At 39.2% G+C, this 15,976-nt stretch overlaps 1 protein-coding gene across 3 annotated transcripts in view; it reads left to right on the top strand.

The window, feature by feature from the left end:
* Positions 1–15,976, top strand: part of Actn (alpha actinin) — a 332,703-nt gene that overhangs the window by 238,946 nt on the left and 77,781 nt on the right. For all 3 annotated transcript variants that reach the window (XM_067155201.2, XM_067155202.2, XM_067155200.2), the window contains one exon: positions 3,632–3,853. In XM_067155201.2, coding sequence (XP_067011302.1) covers positions 3,632–3,853 — 222 coding nt within the window. The remainder of the gene's footprint in view (positions 1–3,631; positions 3,854–15,976) is intronic.

Raw genomic sequence — 15,976 nt, forward strand, 5'->3', positions numbered from 1 at the left:
ATACTATGGTAGTGTGTTTGGGTATTCTCATATATCCTGATTGTGAACTACAGCAACAAGTTGTACATATTATTGTTAGCGTTGTTCAGGAATAGAGCCTCATTGTTGTCTTTCTACGTTTCACTGTCCAGTTAGCATTAAAAAAAAGGCCATTCGTTTGATGATGGTTCATATTCAGGGCATCTCTCTATTAGCCCCGTGTACAAACAAGTGCATAAATCGTTTTTAACCTGCGCAACTGTGAGTTCCTCGATGGTGTGATGTGTAGTCCGGGATTGGGGTATGCGCCCAAGGTACAGTACTATTGTGGCATTTGCCAGGAATGAAAGTAGAGAATCGCATGAGAAACTACATTAAGGATACAGTATCCGCTGTCAATGAATGGAATACGAACCTGGGATCTCTGGGTGCTGCATCTTCTTATTCTTAATGTGGAGTGGAGTGGACTTCTCGGCTGCGAACGTGGGTCTCTTTGAATAAATTTGTAAGTCAATATAACATTAATTTTGTTCGAATGGGTGTCTATACAAGTGATTTCTAATTATTGGTAAATTGCGTTAAAATAAGTCGAATTTGTGAAAGTACGACTCTCCACTTTTGATACGGAGAGTTTCGAATGGAAACATTCAAATATTTTTCATGGAACGATTGACTACTTGCGTTACATGAATACTTTCATTAGACTATTCAGTCTTCTAGACAGGAAGTAATCAGTACTTCCGTTCGACTGAAAGCAGTCGACTGTTCAGTCGATAGTTCGAAGAGACTATCGCCAGATTCGTCGATAGTGGTTTTCAGTCGATCCTCTTTCACTAAGTTTTTGACTTAGTCTACATTTCCCACTACAATTCCGTTGGTATTCTTGCCCTTTACTGCAATGTTTTTTGATTCTTCTAACAGATTTTTGGGGTATATTCATTTTTTGTGCTGTGGCCCGCTGCAAGTAAGTCTTTTCTTGTAAAACAACACGTGCAACTGCTATTTTCCGAGGAGATGAATCGCTTGAGTTGCCCACAACCTCACTTTCGATTCGTGACAAAACTTCACACTAAAATCTGGAAATACAATGTCTGTTTAGTGTTTCCTGTATTAACACGCAGAAGAGAATAATTCTCTAAATTAATAGATGAAGCACCAGCTGACTGCAGTGCTACCACAACAAACCAAATACCAGAAAAATTTAGTTTATTTTCCGGGTTGAACCGTGTTGTTGTTTTCTGTATATTACGTACAGTTTGCAGACGTTTTGAATACATGGCAGTATTCTTTGTCAAGGCAACTGAAATACCCCTGCTCGAACCGAGGTAATCAGTCTCCCAGGCAGCAATCGTTGACGTAAGCCCTCTGGCTGTCTCGTGAGAATTCTGGAAGGTATGCATCACAGCCAGATAGTGGGGCTTTTCCGTGCTGTTATGTATTTGGAGGTCCAGCCTGCGTGTTGTTATGGTCTGTATGTCTTAAACTATGAATGATAGGCATCCAAGAATTACTGATTTTATATCCTTCTTCTAAATTCATATTTTTTGGATGTTTCTTGATTTCGATAGCCTCGCGGATTTTCCTTTCCAGATTCCAAGGGATAGCTGTTAGGATCTTGATCTTGTCAAATGATATTCCATGCCTTGTTTTGTAGGAATGCTTTGCTACCGCTGAAATATGTGGCTTGGTTCTTGGTGTGACGGATATGTTCTTTTAGGCTGGTGGAGATCAGACGTTTTGTTTCACCAACATAACACGCTCCTCAGCTACATTCAATGTGGTATACTCCAGGAACCTGTAGTTCTGTTGTGTCTTTTACTGGTGGTAGATAACGGGCTAGCTTCCAGTGTGGTTTATAGATGGTCTTTATGTCGTATTTGTCCAGTATCTTGCCGATCCTGTCTGTAGTGTTTTTAATGTATGGACGTATCGCTGTTTTCGGGCGGGTCAGTTCTTCTTTCCCATAGTTTTCTCCTATGGCAGCCTTTTTTTTTTTCTTTCTAAAGCTCGTCGGATGTTATTGAGCTAGTAGTCATTTCCCCTAAGGGTTCTCGTGAGGTGTTCTTTCTCTTCTTCAAGGTGTTCTGTGTCTGATATCGCTATAGCCCTGTTAACCAGTGATGTTAGAACAGCCTGCTTTTGTGATGGGTGTGATGAGAAGAGGTATGCAGGTACCTGTCTGTGTGTGGGTTTCCTGTATACTGCGTGACTGTCTCATTGATGTTGTAATTTACTAGGACGTCCAAGAACGGTAGTTTTCCGTTTACTCCAATTTCCATGGTGAACTGAATATTTACGTGAATAGATTGAGATGGTCGAGAAATAGCTGCAGATTTTTGCTCCTGTGAGGCCAGATCATGAACGCCTCATTCACATAATGGAGAAAACATTTCAATTTCAGGGTAGATGTGGCTAAGGTTTTCTGTTCGAAGTGTTCCATATACATGTTTGCTATTATTGGCGACGATCCCATCACGACCCCTTCTGTCTGTTCGTAGAACTCCCTGTTGAAGTAGAAAGGCTGGGATATATAAGACCAAGGTCAGGAACCACTCTTGTAGTGTGATTGTTGCCTGGGAGACTGATTACCTCTGATCGAGTAGGGGTATTTCAGTCGCCTTGACAAGGAAGATTGCAATGTATTCGAAACGTCGGCAAACTGTACGTAATGTACAGGAAACGATGACATGGTTCAACCCGGAAAATCAACTAAATAATTCTACACACCGTGGAAGTTTCACCTCTAAGATTGTGCTAGCGGTTTGTGTTGGTTTTCTGAAAATCTTGTAGCTCAAATAACCAGGTAGTCTGATGATAGATCTAAATAATTGAGTTTTTTTTTATTGTACTCTGATTTGCCACTCTATCCAATCTTAATCACATTGACCCACATATCAAGTTTACGCTAGAATCCCCAGTCTTCTGGTACATGTTTCTTTCTCCATATGCACTTCAGCAAGCTGTACACCCATTGTAGTCAAACAGCAACCTTAGTCATTTCTACACTAATTTCATTCATACCTGGTGCCTTCCCAATTTTCATTTTTCTGGCTGCTAATTCCACTTCTACTGGTGGATCATCACACTGCATTATTATTGTCCCCTCCGCACAATTTCTCATGTTCCGCAGTTTATCGAAATACTCCTTCCATCTTCTCTTTATTTCTTCTAGATGTGTTATCAACTCTCCGCCTTGCTGGACACTAGGGTGAAATATAGAACACGTCACGGAGTTTTAGGACATCTGGCTACCCTAGTTGTTTGGTACGAAACTCCAAACAATTGGCATGTTGAGGGAACCCCTTCACTCTGTGCTCTTGGGCTATTTCCTAGAGAGTTCGTGTTATATTATATGCATTTGTTAATTTTGTGAAAGTTTCAAAAGGTATTTAATGTGTATATTATAGGAAGGTTCTGCCAACTCTCCATGTATTTATTGCACCTAATATACTAAGTGGAAAATATCTTCAAAAGATCACAGACAACACAGAAGTAGGATGTTGTATTTTCTATACACTGTGCAATTTCTACAGTTCAGTCTCAACTGCAGCTGCCAGCTCCTGTCTGAATACTTTATGGTCTTGTTTGACATTCTTTCGATGTATTTTTTGCTGTTGTCCATTTTAATCAATATTTGTGTGTTGATGTGCAGGTTGGAACGCCTGGAACACCTTGCGCAGAAGTTCAAACACAAGGCGGACATCCACGAGGACTGGACCCGCGGAAAGGAGGAGATGCTGCAGTCCCAGGACTTCCGGCAGTGCAAGCTTAACGAACTCAAGGCCTTGAAGAAGAAGCACGAGGCATTTGAGAGTGATCTCGCCGCTCACCAGGACCGCGTGGAGCAGATAGCAGCTATTGCTCAGGAACTGAAGTGAGTCTTGTTTTTATTCTTATTTGTCCAGTGTTGTGTTAATACACTGGTAGAGTAATTTCTGCGTTGGACTTAACCATTGACTCAAAGATGCAGGCCATTGTGCTTCCTGTGCCGATGTGGTGAAGGAATGAAACTGTGCACATTGTCTGTAGGCAGGTAACAATTACTAGAAAAACAAACTAACAACAGTATCGCTGGAGCTCGGAAACTCCCTCCCGTCCACGCCCAGTGTCAAGTCGGTGCTCTTGCGGGAGACGTTTCCGTCAAGCCGGGACTTAAAGTGCTTGCCAACACCAGTGCTGCCAGTGTTGCACCGCCGCCGACGTCTTTGTTGGAATATAATATTTTATCGTATCAGAAGTAAATCTTTGCATGATAAGTGGTAAAGTTGTTTATAGCAACACTATGCTCTCGCTCTCTGTATCACACAGGTGCATAGTGTTCTGTGAAGCAAGGGCACATTTAGTTTACATTAAATATCCTTTGCATACAGTGCAGCATTTCAAGGGTTATTTTCACTACCCTCTTTCATCTATCAGAATATTACAGTAGGTCAGTGGATTATTTTCAGTCCACAGCAAATATTAGTAGTCATTCAAGTAATCTAGTACAGCAATAAATATTAGTAATTTTCTTGTTGCTCTTAGCTGGTAGGAGTCCGAACTACAACTTTGTAAGGGAGTTGACCTGGTGGCTGTGATTTTTAAGCGTAGACCTTTCATAGTGATGCCATGGTTAGTGTCGTTAAGGGGGGGTGGTGTAGAGAGGTGGTGATGTATAGTTTGTGCCAAAATCCTGTGCTCAGTTGCAGTCTGCTCCATATGGACTGAGAAGACTCCTTGGTGGTGTTTGACCTCATTACGTACACAGAGTGTGCGCACAAATAAATAAAGACGACCCTGGACACACACACAGGGAGAGGACTGTATAGAATAACAACAAATGATTTACCTGCTGCCTGAATAATACCAATTGTAAAATAGTTGTCTTCAAAAATTAAAAGAAGCACAGGATCAACATGAATGATTTTAAGACACTTTTTAGGGATGAGTGTTTTTAGACCTCTTCCAATAGAACATAGTTTTCAACATCACTTTTGCTTATTTGTAATGGGTCGTGTTTCTTGCCACTTCATCAACGACTGCACTTTGGTACTTTTCGATGGCCAACTAGTTTCAACACTCAACTAGATACTAAAGACTAAAATAGCGCTTGGTAGTTAACTTGTGCACCAGATATGAGCTGTGGCAGGTGCGAGTTACTGCATCATAGGGACCGTACGCATTGCAAGTGTTGCGCTCGGCCGGAAGTACCGTACCGTCGCTGTAGTGTGGTGAGAAGCAGGTCAGACCTAGGTTCTAGGGAGGAACATCAGATTGAGGACCTTGTCTCTTCAATTTTATCTGATTGAAAGCTTCAGCCTTCTCCAGTTGACGAATTAAGAAATGGGAAAGTTTAACTTCTACCTCGTACAGTACACTGCAGCTGTGTCAAATCTCAAGCAACATTAATTAGACAAAAATGCTATGAAATTATATTTTAACATGTAAAAGATTTTTTTCTAAGAAAGTGGTGGACAGTTTAATAGGAAAACAGTGTATTGATTTTAGTATTTTTTAAATATTCTAGAAAGGACACGAGTTCATCAGTTTTAAATTACTGGGCACTAATATTTCTGTATTTTAATTACATAAAATAATTTTTGAGACACTGTGGCTAAAGTCTTAGATCAAAGACGAAACATATACCAAAGTGTGAATAAAATATCTCACTTCTTAATTCTGATAAGCGTTCCGAAAAGAAAATACATACCTGCCAAGTTTTCCGGTTTTTCCATAAAATGTATGGATTTTGAGTGTGTTACAGTTGTACGGATGAACAGCGTTCTTGTACGGATTTTGAATATCCACGCTTGGTTTCGCTTTCTGCGGTCAGATCGGATTTGACTTTCAACAGTAGCTAGTAATACGAGATGCAGTGTTTGAAATTTGACCGGTAAATGTATCAATAATCACATTATCAATTATCACCGTGCTTTTGTCACCTGTTCAACCTCCACTGCTACTACATTCAATGAGAATATGGTACATGTTCCCAAACAAGTAGCAGGCTGCAATTTTGAAGAAAAGAAATCCATGAAAGTAGCAGGCTGCGATTTTGAAGAAAAGAAATCCATGAAAATAGCAGGCTGTGAATTTATATAAAACAACTTTAGTAACTGTGTCGTGCTTTGTAGCAGCTGAAAGGCTTTGTTTGTGTGCGTGTGAAACATTGGCGCTAGTTCTGAAACTCGTGGAATTATGTGACGAATTTTTAAGCAATTTAGTATTTTCAGTGGTGTTCGTAATTTCAACTAAGAAACGATATTATGTCTTCTTGGGAGGCATATTCTGCTTAATTTCCTTGTTTTATATGATCACGGAAAGCATTCCCAGTGTTAAGTGAAAACAGATGAGCACTTATCAAGATGTAACTTTGTGTACAGTATTTAATTTCAGGGATGATCATAACATATACAGTAAAACCTCGATGCATCGTTTTTCAGGGGGTAGGGGGAAAATGATGACGGGTGCGGGAAAACCATAAATGTGAACAACATAAAAAATAGGGGGAGAGCAAAATGATTATTGTATTCGGACATTTTTCGTTACGTAAATATTGTTATTATTATTATTATTATTATTATTATTATTATTATTATTATTATTATTATTAGTCTTGTGAAAAGTAAAATGCAAGACCGTAACGGGTCACATGGCCCAATACTTGGAAGGAAGATGATTATTATTATTATTATTATTATTATTATTATTATTATTATTATTATTATTATTATGAAAGCAACAATAATGGCGCATGGCCTCTGGAGCCGTATAGACGTGTGATAGACGATCTACGCGCATATGAAAATGCGGCCCTATCTAAGATGAATTCTAATGTTTAATTCAGCAGACAGACAGCCTTCGAACCATTGGAATTAACCAAGGAAAATTAAAATCCTCGACCCAATCCAAACCCCTTCGAAGGCCAACACGTGTTAACCATTTAGCTCATACTATACATAAGGTATCAAATATTGCAACAATGATATAGGCCTACGAGATGAAAATAAAAAGCGCGACTTTTAGGCAGTTTCGTTTCACTTTTCTGTACAAATTTTGTAATAATTGAAAACCTTTATGGCCAGTTCTCTTATTGCAAATGAAAGATATACGTGGATATTACGGCGATAACCTGTATTTAGGAAAATATTCCGTAGACCCCTTGCGAACGATAGGTTAGATACCCAACACGGCACGGCTCCCACAGCTCAGCTCGGGCGATGTCACAGAGGTTAGACATTCAACGCGGCGCGTCTCGAATAATGTCGCAGCAGCTTGGTTAGGTGCAGTTTGTAACAGACTATTGGGCAGAGGGCAACAAAGCGGTCAACAGACCTCTAGCATCCCACACACTCCACAAGTTACGACGCGATTAATCACCCTATGATTAATTAAAATGTATATGGCGCACTGCGTGATATTCTCTTTTTTTCAACGAAGTTGGCAGCCGTAGCCAGCCCATACCAGGACAGAAAATGGTGGCAAATTTTAGTTTTACGTTGTCTACGATTTAATTCTTGTAAATAAGAATACTTTCAGGGGTTGGTTAGTGGGTCGAGGAGAAGCGCTGGCAGGAGGCTCGTAGTGAGGTTGCGCGTGAATAACCTGCGCGCAGCACTCCAGCCTACAAGATCCTTGTTCAAGATTACCAACGCCGAATGGCATGAACATTCTCCCGTAACAGGTTGCCACTATTATATGCTAAGAGTATTGAGCAGTCCTTCTAAATTCAAAACAACTTTTGTGTATACGGTAGAAGTCCACTATAGCGAGTACGGCATATAACGAGAACTCTGTTATAGGGACGACTTTTTTCTGTCCCTTCAAAATTCCTATATTAAACTGTGTATCGTCCTTCGGTTACAGCGAGAACCCCATCACTGGCGCATCTGTTATTACGAGCGATTAAACGGGCGCAATTTTTTCTGTTACCGATATTTATGCACCCCAGCGATGATACTGCATGCGATCGATTACCTTCGGCATAGTTTCCTTGCTATGTGCACTAGCAGTTTCTCTCGTCAACATTCAAAGGCGATGTTGGAGTCGATTAGTAAAATCCGTCGACAGCTGTTCCATAAAGAAAATTCGAAATGAAAGAGAACATATTTTCGTAACAAAGGCGTAAATGTGTCCAATAATGGTTGTTAACTCGTTAAAAATTAAGGCTGACTAAACGACCGCTTAATTTTGAGGCTAAATACTGCAATTAAGTAAGAATGGGGTACACCTCGAGATATGGCAGAGTGCTTAATTGATTTCATAGGTTAGTTTATATTTTGTCACGTCTGGTTAAATTACGGAAAGGCTATTATGAAAATTTATAGCGAGAAGGGTATAATTTCTCTACTGGCGCTTGAAGTGTGTTTTCATCATACGTATAGTATGGTTAAGTTAGGATACGTGAGGCTATTTGAATAAGAAAACTGAAATGTTTGCAACAAAATGCAATCAATCGTCTTCGGTACGGTATAGTTTTCTCACTTTGTGCATTTGCGAGCTCCCTCGTTGACATTCAAAGGTGATGTTGGAATTGATTAGTAATACCCATCGACTGCTTTGAAAATTTGAAATGAAATGAAATGAAAGAGTATAACACGTTTTCGTAATAAATGCGTAAATAACGTGGCCGATAGCAGTTGTTAACTCGTAAAAATAAAGACTGAATAAACGATATCTTAATTTTAGTATTATATACGGAAATTACGTAAGAATGTCATACACCTCAAGATATGGCAGAGTAAATCGCTGATTTCAGAGGATAATTCATATTTTCTCGCGTCTAGTTACGGCTATTTACATGTAAATTTTTCGCGAGGAGGTTATTTCTCTACGTGCGTTTCAAATTTGTTTTCACGATAGGCTACATATACGGCTAGGCGACGCTGTTTGAAGAAGGAAGTTGAGGTGTTTGCCACATATCTCTGAAGTGATACCGTATTTCTCCGAATCCAAGACTTTTTTTTTTTCTCAGAATCTCATGCGAAAACTCAAGGGTTGTTGCATTTGCGGCCTAACAGTAAGTTAATGGATACCACTGGCAACTACCGCCGTAACCACGCTGCTTCTTTTCACACACGCCCAGAACTCATTGACAATAAACGACCGCCTCTTTACTACACATCGCTACCGGTTGTACAGTGCCTGTGTTTTTCTCAAATCTGCAGAATGGCATCAAAACATGCAACCCTTCGAATTCTTAGAAAAGCCATTGCTACTCAACATCAGAGTCGTAACGCGTCTATTGTACTTGACGCTTAGTAAAATTAAGGTTTATAGACAGCAGGAATATTTTCGTGATGGATAGTCGTATTGTAAAGATACGTGGAAAAGGTATAGCCGGCAAATTTTCAATGGGTTCTAGTCGATATTATGATGCCAATTTTAAGTTAATTTTTATTAAACACTCGGAAATGTAGAATAATGTGCAGCCGCAAGAAAGTACGGCATAGGCCTAACCAAAGCCAATATTTGGCGTTAGCGTGAAGACAAAGAGCTAAAAAAAATGCGTATTGTACGAAAAATGCATTCAGTGGTCCGGAACAAGGACGCTTTAAAGAACTCGATGATGAAATTGTGAGGTATGAGCACGAAAAATGCAAAGGTGGTTAGCCATATCGTGGTGCAATAAACTCGTTCGTTGACTTTCAACGTTCGCGATTAGGCCTATACATCACTAGCCGTTGAATTTGGCCGAACCCGACAAGCGAGACGTGTGTGTAGCGGTAGCCAGTTATATCTGACGCTGCGTAAAAGTAACAGTTTTATAGACGGCAAGAATAATTTCCTGATGGATCGTTGTATTGTAGAGACATATGGAATAGGTATTGCCAGAAAATTCTAGAGTTCTCTTCGGTATTATGATGCCAGTGTTAAGTTAATGGTCCTTAAACCCGTGGAAATAAAGAATAATTGCGCAGCCGCAAAAAAGAGAAAGAAGAAATACAGCGTGACGAAAGTCAATGTTCGGCATCTAAAAATAGCCTAAAAATGCGTAGGCCTGTATGATTTTACAAACTTCTTTTTGAGCCTGATTTAAATTTTTTGAAGGATTCGGAGAAATACGGAACTATATTTTTTTCAGAATGAAATTAAACACACACTTTCACCTAGTATCGTATTACGAAAAATAACAAACAAGTAAGCCATAGTGTAGATATCATCTGCGGAAACTCAAGTTTTGAACAAATTGATTGCCGTTTCATACCGATTTTAAATTGCATGAAGGGTTTTCAGACTTTTATACAAAAATCGGATATAACGACAATCCGTTATAGCGAGTATATTTTTCGCCGTTATGAATTCTCGCTATAACGGACTTCTACTCTGTTTTTTTTTACGTATGATCGATCAATGCGGGAAAATTGTGATCGAGGACAAATAATTTTTTGACGATCGATGCGATAAAACGATAGTTTGAGAAACTATAAATGCGGGGAAATTTAACATTGGTTTATATGAAACATTTTAGGGAAGAAATAAATTCAACGATGAATACGGAAAAACGACAGTTCAGGGAACGATGAATCAAGGTTTTACTGTATTTAACTTGTATTAGTATTGTTTATAATTCCCCCCCCCCTCGTTGCCGCCCTTTTTCATTATATCTCAAGACTGTTATGCATATGCGTGTTGTTAAAAATATTTCCGCTTAAGGATCTTCCGGATTGATCTTTCCGAAAGTTGGCAGGTATGAAAATAATACAAACTCAATGCTCTACGCATGTGAACGAGTTGTGCACTCAGATGCCATTACTTAAAATGAATAGATTATTATATTGCATCGTGCACCCATGTGACTACTTGGCTCACCAAATTTATCAAGCCATACATTAAAATGTGACAATATGCTGTAGTCACTATCTTTGAAATTTTGTTGCTAAATGACTTCAGCACTGGCAACACACGATGATGATGATGATGATGATGATGATGATGATGATGATGATATTTTGTGACTGGTTCTTTCTGCAGCTAGGAAGATATATAATGGTCAATACAAATCAATAAGCCTTGAAAATAATGAAGAAAAAGGTGGTGGTGATTGTGGTGGTGATTACTATTTTAAGAAGTACAACTGGGCAACCTTCCACTATACAACACTAATCAGAAGGGGGGAAATAACACTTCAAAAAAATGAAGGCATCGGCCAAAGGAATGTAAGGGCCATGAAGGGCGTGAAAATGTGAGACTTCCTGGGCCTCCTTAACCTAATACTGTTGGGGTTGGAAAAGAACAAGTTTACCAAGGGAGGTGGGATAGGAGGAAGTGGAAGCTATGGCAAGCTGCGTAGTCGCCAATCAATCAGCACTGAAACACATTCAGGGCAGTTGTTTGCTTAGTCTTTTCTTAAATAATAAGAGTTCCTGGAGCACCTTTTAGTCATCTGTTACAACAGCCAGGATGTTATCGCACTGCCCCAACCCACAGGGGAAAATAATGGTTGCTAAATGAGAGACAGAGTGGTCTAATTATCAAAATTGCAGTCATCTTAACCCTAGAACTGCTGCTGGTTTACCTGTCAAGTGCTGCAGTAAATTCCTATAAAGCACATGCTAAAGGAATTTGGTATCTGTAAGTGGACTGTAATTATAAATTATAACTCACCATACATCAGTAGAAAGCTGAAAGACTGTTCTATATTATTTTGATAGAGGTGAATCATTCAGTCATCAGTTTTAAATAATGATAAAAAATATTTTATTAAAAAAATACAAAATATATTGACTTTCTTGCTCTAGAAAACCAAATTGCCAAGTTAAATGTGTCAGAGACATCATAAATGAAAAGTTCAGTTTTTTGTTACTATTTCAAGAACCAGTTTTAAATTATTCCTGTTATTTACTAAAATAGAAAATTATTTTTTAAATGACATTTCTCAATTTTGCACATACTTGAGAAATGCACCTTCTGTCTTTTGTCAGTTTCTTTCTGCCTGTATTATGATCAAAGTCTTACCTGGAGTCACTTTCATCAGGTTGTATATCAGTCCAGTTCACACTTACCCTTCATGGCTAACATTAGGCATGTTTACACTGTCTGTAGGAACATGATCACGATCACTTGCATTGAGGGGGATTTCCATAACTAGCAGGACATCCTGTTCGCTGGTATCACTGCCGCTCCTTTCACCATCTTCATTTTCATACGAATCCACACAATAATCACTGCCATCGTCCATACTATCACACAGACATAAAAGTCAAGTGCTCAATTTCTGAATCGTCAACATAGTTGGCTGCCATCTTGCTCAATGCAACCTCGGTCTCAACATGAAAGTACTTCCAGTTCTGCAGCCAAATAATAGCCTGCATATTGTCATTTGTTTGCCAAAGGATTTCGTTATGAAAGATAAAAGCATCGGAAACCAGCATGACTTGAAATTAGTGCCATCTGTTGGCTAACAGTAGTACTATATTTGAATTCCGAGACCGTCTCCCAGGGAGACGACCGCACTTTACTTCCTGGAAGATGGTACGCAGTTCTAGGGTTAAAGCTAATATAATTTATTTTTTCCCTTTCACATATAATTATAGCAGTATATTGCTTGCTGCTAATTAAAAGAAATTTTCAATCTGTAGTTCTGGGGCTTACTTCCATTATGTGGTCAGAAGACCGCATTTACTTAAATAAGGAACTTTATTTTACACATTTTGTTTTGAACGTAATTCATTCACTTGCTTAAATAAAACATTTATTACACCTTGTGACACTTATACAAGCACATTAAATACAGAATATTGGCCATTGTGGGCGAATGCACTCGATAACAGCAAGTCGTATCGTATCTCGTCTCGCTCAAAGGCACCCAAGCGTACAAGTCTCTCGTCTCTTTCCGTCCATACCACTTCCGGGTGGGGACCTTCAGATGAATATGCTGCTGGGTGCTGCCATCTGTCCCAAAGTGCTAGCAATCTGCTAGGCAGGACTAGTGACTGCTAGGCATCAACATACATTAAAGGTTGAGACAGTTCATTCACTCAGTGTTTTAGCACTTGGAGATTTATTTGAAGGGGGGAAAAAAGGGAAGACTTAATTTCTATTTCTCGTAAGAGTTCATCTGGTCACTTATTTCAGTTGATTATCTATCTGACAAACATAATCCAAACAATTGATTCAGGATGTATCCAAGACAACTGAATGATATTTGAAACTCATTTGATAATTTAAAATAATCGGATGGAGGTTATTAAATTATTCCATCACTTCTACTTCTTTTATGAGCACATAGGATCACTTTAGTCAGTCCGTCGTTCAGGTCTCTTTGAAGGGATTGTTTGGGCTTTGCGGTCCTCCCAGTACTTCTTCAGAAGTTCCGATCTTCGTGCCCTTTCCTCAGTTGAAAATGTGCGTGTTGTTGGTTTGTTTTTTGTCAGGGTAAAGCGGAGGTTTGTATTCTTGGGTTTTGTATTCAATTTTATCTTATTTGTGGTGTCTTCTGTTGTAAGGCCTATTTCCTTCAGATCCTCTCTTACTTCTCTGATCCATTTACATCCTGTTGTATTTTTTGAGATGAGATTGTGTTGTACTAGTTGTTTCAGAAGTCTCAAATCCTGCATCCTCATGACATGTCCAAAGAATCTGTCTCCTCTTACGCACAGTATCTGTAATGGGTTCCTGCTCTTTGTACACGACTTTGTTAGGTATTAACCGCCACTGTCCATCTTTCTGGTATTTTTTTGTTGATGCAGGTTCTTCCAATCCTCCTTTCAATTTTCTGAAGTCTGTCAGTCTTTGATTGTTTATTCAGGTAAAAGAATGTTTCTGCTGCATATGTAGCTTCCGGTTTTATAACTGTGTTGTAGTGTTTTATTTTTGTACAGTAGAACCTCGATTATACGTTCCCGGAAGCTTCGTTTTCCCGTATTATCCGTTTAAATTACGTGGTCCCGCGAGCATCCTAATTAAATCACGTTGTAAAAATCCCGCATTATCCGTTCCTCGAAGAAACGATTTCCCGTATCAACCGTTCAGAAATTTCAGTCCCATCAACGCTAAATCCTCGATCACGCGTTTTTTCAAGAAACTGTATCTCACGAAAGGACGGCAACGCATACTTGCGGATCTTGGTGTTAACGTCCAGTCATTGCAGTAATTTGAGGAAGAGGAAAAGCGATTGGCGGTGAACTTGCATAAGGGACCATCTTAGCATCGCATTCAGGTGGTATTGTTTAGAGAATTGAAATCACAAAGCAGAGTGTGTCCACAATAATTGGAAGGAGACAGAGCGCATTTCGACAGCTCTACTTGAAGACGGAACGAGTTTCGTCAAATGTTCGTACTTGCAAAGCGTCTACATTATGTCCAGGGTTAGATGTTTACTTTTTTTTTCCGAGTGTATCGCCGAACAAGTTTTCGGCACTTCCCTCAGGGCACTGTATAGTCACTGAGCTTTCAGGCAGGAATCTAAACTGCTCATTCTTAAATAACATAAATTTAGTATTTTAATATTATCGCATACGATTACGTTATCGAGACCTGAACAGATGTTGCACCTTACATACATAAAGCCATGGAAGGTTTTGGGATTGCCTTTTACTGTTTTGGTCCTAATGTAAGACTAGGAATTTCACGTTATTGTGTTAAAATGTTAAAACCGCAGTCGTTTTATTTGCGCACGTTACATGTAAAAACCTTTGCATCATTTTGCACTCGTACCGACTTGGGACAGCGAGCGCGTTTTCCAGCTGAGGTGAAGGTCGCGAATAACCGTAAATTCGGAAGTTTTGATGATATTTTTTCTCTTTCCAATTTAATCGTGATTAGTGACGGACATTATTGAATATAATGCATTCGAAAACTTGAGAATCGGTACTTACCTTCGAAATAATATTCTCGAGTTGAACATAACCTTTAAAAGTCGATGTAGGCCGTAGGCCTAATTTGCGCGGTAGATTTCCACAAACTGACTACGAACAGTATACCGGTGACCAAATTACAATGGAAGATTTAAAGAAAAGGGGATTTCGCCATCATGTTGGACGATTTTGTATCCAATGTGCTTTATTTTACTAGATTAGAGAATTAAAAAATACTTGTGGTTGATTGTTTGGCTTAATGTTATTAGGTTTTCGAACAGTTTGACCGATCAAAGTTGCTGAACTGAAAGAAGTTTCTCCGGTAAAACTGAATGTAAAGTTTCGATACTTTTAAGTCACGTACCGGTAATTAATGTTTGAAGCTGGCCCCGCGGTCGAACTTGCCTGCCTCTCACTCGGAGGACCCAGGTTCGATTCCCGGCCAGGTCAGACACTTTTACCTGGATATGAGGGCTGGTTCCAGGTTCACTCATTCTACGATTACCTTTAATTGAGGCGCTATTTAATGATGAGATGGCGATCCCGGTCTAGAGAGGTAGGAATAACGGCCGAGAGGATTCGTCACACTGACCATGCGTCACCTCGTAATCTGCAGGCGTTCGGACCGAGCAGCGGTCGCTTGGTAGGCGGAAGACCCATTGGGGCTATAGCTTGGTTTAGGGGTGTTCGTAAGATTTTAAGAATATATGTATATATAATTTTTGTGATGTTTAGCCAAATTGTTCATGGTTCATTCATTCCCGGATTTTTAGTTTTCCCGTGTTGTACGTTTTTTTTTTTCGGTGGTCCCTCCAAAAACTGAGAATCGAGGTTCCACTGTATTTATTGATAGACATTTCTTTTTGTAGATATCCCATGTTAATTTTTGTGCTTTAGCTAATCTATTTGTTCTTATTTGGATTGAGATTTTTTCATTTAGGTTATGTGTTATTACTTCTCCAAGATATTTAAATTGAGTTACTATTTTGATTTTATTATCATTTATGGTGACTTCTTTTAGCTGTGTTGGTTTTTGGGGCATAATTTCTGTTTTTTTTCAAATGATATTTTGAGGCCAGTTTTATTTGCAATGTTTTGAAGTTCTGATATCTGGGTTTTTGCTTCTTTGATGTCCACTGCTAGTAATGCTAAATCGTCAGCAAAACCCAGGCAATTTGTTTTGATTTTTCTGCCAATCTTTATTTTGGGGGGACATTTCC

The sequence above is a fragment of the Anabrus simplex genome, chromosome 11 (assembly GCF_040414725.1).
Source record: "Anabrus simplex isolate iqAnaSimp1 chromosome 11, ASM4041472v1, whole genome shotgun sequence".
Taxonomy (NCBI): domain Eukaryota; kingdom Metazoa; phylum Arthropoda; class Insecta; order Orthoptera; family Tettigoniidae; genus Anabrus; species Anabrus simplex.